Here is a 7051-nt window from a genome sequence, read left to right on the forward strand (position 1 = left end):
ATCGAATAATTTGAGTGCCTTTGGTTTCATTTTATGAAGGAGATAAGCTTTAACCCCTTTAAAGCCTTTTATAGTGACAAACAACTCATTTAGCCTAATTGTTTAACAATTATCCATCAGACCCCCTAACTGGTCATAAACCAGGGATTTATACGCCAAATCTGCCTGAATCTGTCTGCTTTGGTGTAAGGCCATTTAACCTGCTGTCGCTTTGGACATCTGTTTCCCTGTCGATGTTTGCTTTCCACACATTTGATGTGTTCCGGTGATATTTTTTTTGATATTTTGAACTCAGAGAAGAAAATGAGATTAATTTAATGAATATATTTATAGCTACACTTAGTAGCCTACGTGACATTTCTCTTCGGAGTAATACGATTAATTTTATTAATCGACGGTAGATTTATAAGGGGATATTAGTGAACACCAATTCACAAACAGCACCATGGAGACAGGAATCGGCGCTGTAGGTACGCTTATTCTTTGATCAGTTTTTTTTTTTTTAAATGGAACTTTACTTGCCACTTTGCGAAACAAGTTGTACGGCGGATCTCGGTCTCACTCGAGGACCATATGTTGTTGAAGGTAACAGGTTGAAGTCAGCCGCACTGAAGCAATTCAGGGCACCGCCAGTTTCTTTCAGCGATTCCAGATCAATTGCCTGATAATGAATCCCCGGGGGAGTTCGAATAATGATTGATCAAACGTCACTTATTGTAGCGGGACAAAACCCGCCGGAGCATGTAAATTTGTACCTGTGAAGTCGGAAGTGTACGCTTCGCCTGATCTACTCCAAACATATCTGCACACGAAAAGAGGCAGTTGTTGGAAATCTAATGAATTTGCCAAGGAATTTATAGTGCACTTAAATGGATTCTGAAACTGATGTATTGTAGCCTATATAATATAATACACATGGATGCAAAATCTATCATGATAATTTAGCATAGTTTTAAGCTGTTGGACATTAACAGAGCTAAATATTCTTTAGTAAATACATAAACCAATAAATCAATCCGTTTTTTTATATGTAGCCTCATTGGGGCTGCAGTCTTACTCTGGATATTTACGGATACATTTGGGTTTAATTAGCCTACCTCACAAAAGGGTACAAAGGAGCTCAATTTGTGAGCTTTGCATGAACCTACTACCTTCAGGTCACAAGAGCATTTGCTAATCAACCTCTTGTTGCACAAGCAATAAAATCCAGACAAAGTGAATTCATTAAGAAACGAAAATTCTGTGAAGCGTCTTAAGTGTTTAAATCAAACAGGAAGTTTCTGTTCTCGGGTGCTGAAGGTCTCATTTCATGAACAAACTTAAAACCTAAAAGACTGAAACACACTGAGGTACCGGATCTGTTAGGCGTACTATTTATTTCCTTACATAGGCGTCTTAATCTCATCGTTAGCATGCCATCGAATTCATGTAACTAAACAAGACATCTGGGTAGTAAATAAGCATGACCAAATAAAGTCTTTCCTATCTTTGTATGGGTGTACACACATTAAATATCTGATAGCGACTGTGTGAAATGTATAATATTTTGATGAAGATGTTCTGCTCAAAACGGTGGTAGCACCGCTGCTTCACGGATCCAAGGCTTTTTAATTGTTTGCATCTTATCCCCGTGTTGCCAGGGGATTCCTTTGCACTCTGCATTCCTCTATCATTGCAAAGGCTATTCCAGAAAAGTGATAATGGTCGTGCATTGTTTAGTTTTCTGTATGCCTAAACCCAGTGATGGACCGGCTAGGGTGAATCTTACTATGCGTATTACTCCGGATTACTACTGGAATCCAAAACTTAAAATGTTTGTCCCCCTGTATTTGTCCACCTGTTTTTAAACTGTGCTAGCAGCTCCTTCTATCGAGGTAGCTGTCTGTTTTATAGTATTGGCAACAAGAAAGCAGATCCTGATTGTCCTTCTTAGAAGCCTATTTACCTACGAGAGCATTGTAACCTCCGACGTTAGTTAGTACATTTAATATCAATAAATCATAAATGCGTTTTACACTAAATTGTTTAAACCATAGTGCGTATTATATACAAATATATAAAAATTCCATAGGTTATTTATACACGAATTATATCACTTAAAGTATCAGTCTCCCATGGTCAAATAGTTAAGTCTATCGGACGTCTTACTCTGACTGGAAGCCTTTAAGCTAGGTAGACCAATTTGTAATAAGTTACAAATTATCATTCAAATGCAAAATGCTTTTAATTTTTGGGACGTTGGAATTTTTACAGTTGTGTTATGGTGAATCGCTTTGAAATTACATTCTTATTATAAATCTTGTGGCTATAACGTGTTAGAAGGTTAAAAGTGCCTGGTAGATACTTGGGACAAACTGACACACGACACAGAAGGTATCTGTAACTGCATGTAAACATCCCAATTTGCGCACCATTTGTGTGGGACACCCAAGTAATTCCATATGGGGAAAACACAAACCGGCCTGCAAATTGATAGGCTCCATTTGGTAGATGAAACAGACAGATCGAGTGTTCATTGGTCAACAAATAACTTATTTGCATAAGCAACTGTTTAAATACAATGGGGATCGGAAATAGTGATACAAAGACGACAGTGTTTGTAAATGAGCAACTTATGATCGCCTAAACGGTGAATCTAGTCCACGCTTATTTTTCGCTTTATTCTTTAGGAATACTGTTTTCTTAGATAACAGACATGATTTTATGGAAGATGAGTGCACAGATTGTTTGTGTGCTGGTCTTTATTTGGCTGCGTACAACTCATTGTACAACTACGAAATACTACACTTACGAAGAGGACGCTCCCGGCACCGAAATTGGAAACCTGTCAAAGGATTTGAAGATCGAACTGGGACAGAACTCGCAGACAAGTTTCCGCTTCATGCAGAAGACTAATTTTTCCCATGTCCACCTGAGACAGATCGACGGACTTCTTACGGTCGGGGAAAGTATTGACCGGGAAGAGCTTTGCCCCCAGTCGCTGGAGTGCTTGATCACCTTTGATATTGTCATCTTTTCCAAGGACAGGTTCCAGTTGATTCATGTAGAGATCGAAGTGATGGATATAAATGACAATTCGCCACGATTTCCCTCCAACGAATCTTATCTGGAGATTTCAGAAAATGTGGCCGTGGGTACAAGGTTCCCGCTGGACATTGCGGTCGACCGGGACGTCGGCATTAACTACATTCAAAGCTACCAGATCTCTTCCAACAGCCACTTCGACGTTGAAGTGCGAGAAGAAGAGGACGGACTAAAGTACGCCGAACTCATTTTGTTGAATGGACTGGACAGGGAAGCGGACGATTTCTATACAATCGAACTGACAGCTGTGGATGGTGGGAAACCACCCAGGACGGGATCGATGACTGTTAATATAAAAGTGCTGGACTTCAATGACAACAGTCCGACCTTCGAGCACAGTTCTCTCAAAGTCGAACTTAATGAGGACGAGCCCCTGGGGTTTCTTCTGCTCAAAGTGCACGCTTCTGACCCTGATGCCGGCATTAATGGTGAAGTCGTATACGGTTTTGCCGAAGATACCTCAGACGAGATACGCCGTGTATTTCAAATCGACTCCTTTTCAGGTTCCCTGACTTTAAACGCCGCCGTCGATTACGAAAACAGGAAGTTATATGAGCTAAATATCCAGGCTTACGATTTAGGGTTGAACTCAGTGCCTTCGACTTGCAGAGTCACAGTAGAGATAATCGATGTCAACGACAACGTTCCAGAGATCAGCATCAAACCCATGACTTCTATGAGCGAAGGAGCGGCCTATATCACAGAAGCAGCTGCAGAGGAAAGTTTCGTGGCTCTCATCAGCACCTCAGACAGAGATTCAGGTCCCAACGGCTACGTGCGCATCAGCCTGCATGGGCATGATCACTTCAGACTTCAGCAGGCCTATGGTGACACCTTCATGATAGTAACCACGACGGCTCTGGACAGAGAGAGACTTCCCGAGTACAACCTGACAGTGGTTGCAGAGGACTTTGGTTCTCCTCCTTTCAAAACACTGAAGCAATACACCATCAGAGTGAGCGACGAAAACGACAACCCTCCTTTATTCAGCAAGCTGGTCTATGAACTTGCAGTCATGGAAAACAATGTTCCTGGCTCATACATTGCCACGGTTGTGGCCCGTGATCCAGATCTAGGCGACAACAGCAAAGTCACTTACAAACTTCTAGACGGGGAAGTGACCGGGGGGGCACTGCTCTCCACGTATGTTACGGTGGACCCGGTTTCGGGCTCCCTGTACACGGCACGGTCCTTTGATTACGAAGCTGTAAAACAGATTGAAGTTAAAATCGAGGCAAGTGACAGTGGGTTTCCCCAGCTCTCGAGCACTGCCTTGATTGAAATCAAAGTGGTAGATCAAAACGACAACTCCCCGTATATCACGTACCCCGTTTTGCAAAACGATTCTGCGGACATCCCCATACCGTTCAATGCGCCATCGGGATACATCTCGCTTCGGGTTAAGGCCAGAGATGCAGACGAAGGGTTAAATGGCGAGCTCTCTTACCGACTTATAGAAGACGATCAGATCCTGTTCTCGATGCACAGAGACACCGGAGAAATTGCATTGAAATATGGTTTGTCTTTTCTTTGCGGGGACGTGTTGGAGATCAAGATCGCGGTCAGCGACAACGGAAGGTCCCCCAGGTCATGCAACGCCACGATCCGCTTCGTGGTCGCCGAAATGCAGCTCGCCGACAAGCAAAGTGTGCTTGTTCTGGAGTCTAGCCAAGACGCGTGGTATAACTTGGACGTCTCGCAGGTTGTGATTATTATGCTTGGCGGAGGTTGCGTCTTGTTGATTATAGCAATCGCGACAGTCGCCCTCTCTTGCAAGCGCAACCCAAGAGACAGGGACAGTGATGTCAAGAGAATGACACAAGGACACTTTGAAAAGCACCTGCTTCCGACACACAGCGATGAGGATCCTGACATTTATCAAGGTCCTAAAGCGCTTGTCAGTGGCCAAAATGCTTCTGTACAGCGTGACTCCATCCACTTTTATCGGGAGACCGGGAAAGACCCTTCTAAGGTAGGACTAAACTAATTCAATCTAAGTGAAAGTGTAGGCTATACTGTTTTGTGTTAGTCCTACATGCTAAAAACTAAACTATTATTACTTTCAGGGTTTCCCTGCGATCAGCACGCAGCATTTTGAACCAGTGTCTTTGTGGCAGGGGGATAAGGACAACCTGCAGATTAGGTGAGTGGTGGTCACGTGACACACATAGAATGTGTTGACTATTTTGCTTTGCGAATAAAAAGTCCCACTATAAATACCTATCTTGTTCACTCAAGTTGTAAAGTCCGTTTCAGCAAACTATGGTGACTTTCCTTCTAAACCGTAATGTTCTGCTCTGCAAGATGGTTCGTTTCCGGTTGTGACGTCCCTTTACAATGCCTGTAGCAGAGAGCTGGTTGGTGGTGGCTTCTCCAAATGGAATTCATTACATGAATGGGTCTTAGTTCCACAAATGTTGTTGAATATTTAAAACATGTAAAAGAAAAAAAGCCTAACTCATGTTGACAAGTCAACTATGAGTCACCAAAGGGAAAGAAAGCATTACACTTTTAAAATAAATTTGCATTTATAAACACATGTAAATCTGAGCTGTGCATAAGTAACGGTTTCGCCCTGGGTGAAGACTTGTTTTGCTTTCGTCTATATAGGTCGCAGAAAATTTTTGCCTAGAGGCAAATGGTAATATTTCTGACAGCATAAGTCAATAATCAGATAGGTAATGTGATGTGTCAGAGTGGAGGTTAATTGATGTTTCTGTGTTTACAGTGGTGCTGACCAAATGAGTGTAAAGGACAGCGGCAAAGGAGACAGTGACTTCAATGACAGCGATTCTGACATCAGTGGTTATGGATGCAAGAGAACTCCCAGCATTATCAATACACGGGCAACTGGTAGGCTTTGGATTCAGGTTTTTTAGCTAGCAGCTGTTTTGTCATTCACTTTTTAAACACTTTTTGTAAATAGCTAAGTATTTGCATTAAATGTGTATAAGAATTACAGTTAGATATGTTTATTTCTGTTTTTAAATACATATGTCTAATAGAAAATAGCATTATGCTGTAAACAGGGAGAAAGGCTTTATGAATTCCTTTTGTTGGCTTATAGCCATGCCCCCTTCCCACGCTGGATGACCACCAGCTGGACTCAGTTGACTCAAAATCTGTTTTTGTTTCCTTTCAGGTTCCTTTTACTCTGCCAGCACCCTCAGTTCGGATCTGCAGGACAGATACAATGCTGTGCCGACCCATTTAACGGTGGCTTGCAGAACCACGTACGCAGTAGCGTTCTCCCAGATGCCCGTCCGTGCCGGTCCCCACGCCAGTGCTGCTCTCTGCGTTGGCTCTGGCTATGGTCCTGGCGTCTCCCAGACCAGGGTCCCACTGCAGACTTTCTCCAGGTCTGCCACAATGCCGCTAGGCTTCAACCAGCATGGGCACCAGGCAGAGACCCAGCCTGGTGAATGGCAGCGGCAGAACCAGGGTCCAACCTCCTCAGTGGGGTCAGAAGTGGCTACTTCACTGTAAACATGGGGAGCTCACTTGCAGAGGCTGACATTTTCTTGTAGTGGATTCAGCAGCACTGAAGTACAGTAAAATGTTCTGATGCAGAAAGTTTCACTGCATGACATGCAGCATTGTTTTTATAATAAGGAATCGGAAGGAAATACTGCAGCTTTCTGATCACTGAGTTCCATTAGTAATCAAAATGACATTAACTTGTGTTTTCAGTTTTTATTGTTTGCCAAACAGCTTGTTATTTTTTACGTCTATGGCAGGAAATTGTATATAAACATTTAAATATTTATTTAAACTGTATTATAGTGTATATAAATATTAAAATGCATATGATGGTATGCTGCACTCTGTTACGCTGTGATGCATTTTTTCATTCCTGTTTCAAAGCTACATGCTGTTACCTGCCGTTAGCGATAACTTGACTGGGAAATTCAGCAGCACGCAATTCTGTATCATGTCAATTTCCTGGAAATGCATTTTTGCATTTTAT

At 42.4% G+C, this 7051-nt stretch overlaps 1 protein-coding gene across 1 annotated transcript; it reads left to right on the top strand.

Annotated features, from left to right (window-relative positions):
• Positions 1-2426: 2426 nt before the first annotated feature.
• pcdh8 (protocadherin 8) lies at positions 2427-6815 on the top strand. The gene is made up of 4 exons (XM_072700463.1): positions 2427-5056; positions 5151-5227; positions 5813-5937; positions 6227-6815. Exons 1-4 carry the CDS (start codon positions 2696-2698, stop codon positions 6568-6570), a joined length of 2907 nt encoding a protein of 968 aa, XP_072556564.1. The 5' UTR covers positions 2427-2695; the 3' UTR covers positions 6571-6815.
• The last annotated feature ends 236 nt before the right edge of the window (positions 6816-7051 follow it).

Source organism: Paramormyrops kingsleyae, chromosome 16 (genome assembly GCF_048594095.1).
Source record: "Paramormyrops kingsleyae isolate MSU_618 chromosome 16, PKINGS_0.4, whole genome shotgun sequence".
Lineage (NCBI taxonomy): Eukaryota > Metazoa > Chordata > Actinopteri > Osteoglossiformes > Mormyridae > Paramormyrops > Paramormyrops kingsleyae.

Coding starts and splice junctions, on each gene's coding strand:
- pcdh8 (XM_072700463.1), top strand. CDS start 2,696: ATGATTTTATGGAAGATGAGTGCACAGATTGTTTGTGTGCTGGTCTTT. Junction 5,057..5,150: donor CCGGGAAAGACCCTTCTAAG/GTAGGACTAAAC, acceptor TATTACTTTCAG/GGTTTCCCTGCGATCAGCAC. Junction 5,938..6,226: donor TATCAATACACGGGCAACTG/GTAGGCTTTGGA, acceptor GTTTCCTTTCAG/GTTCCTTTTACTCTGCCAGC.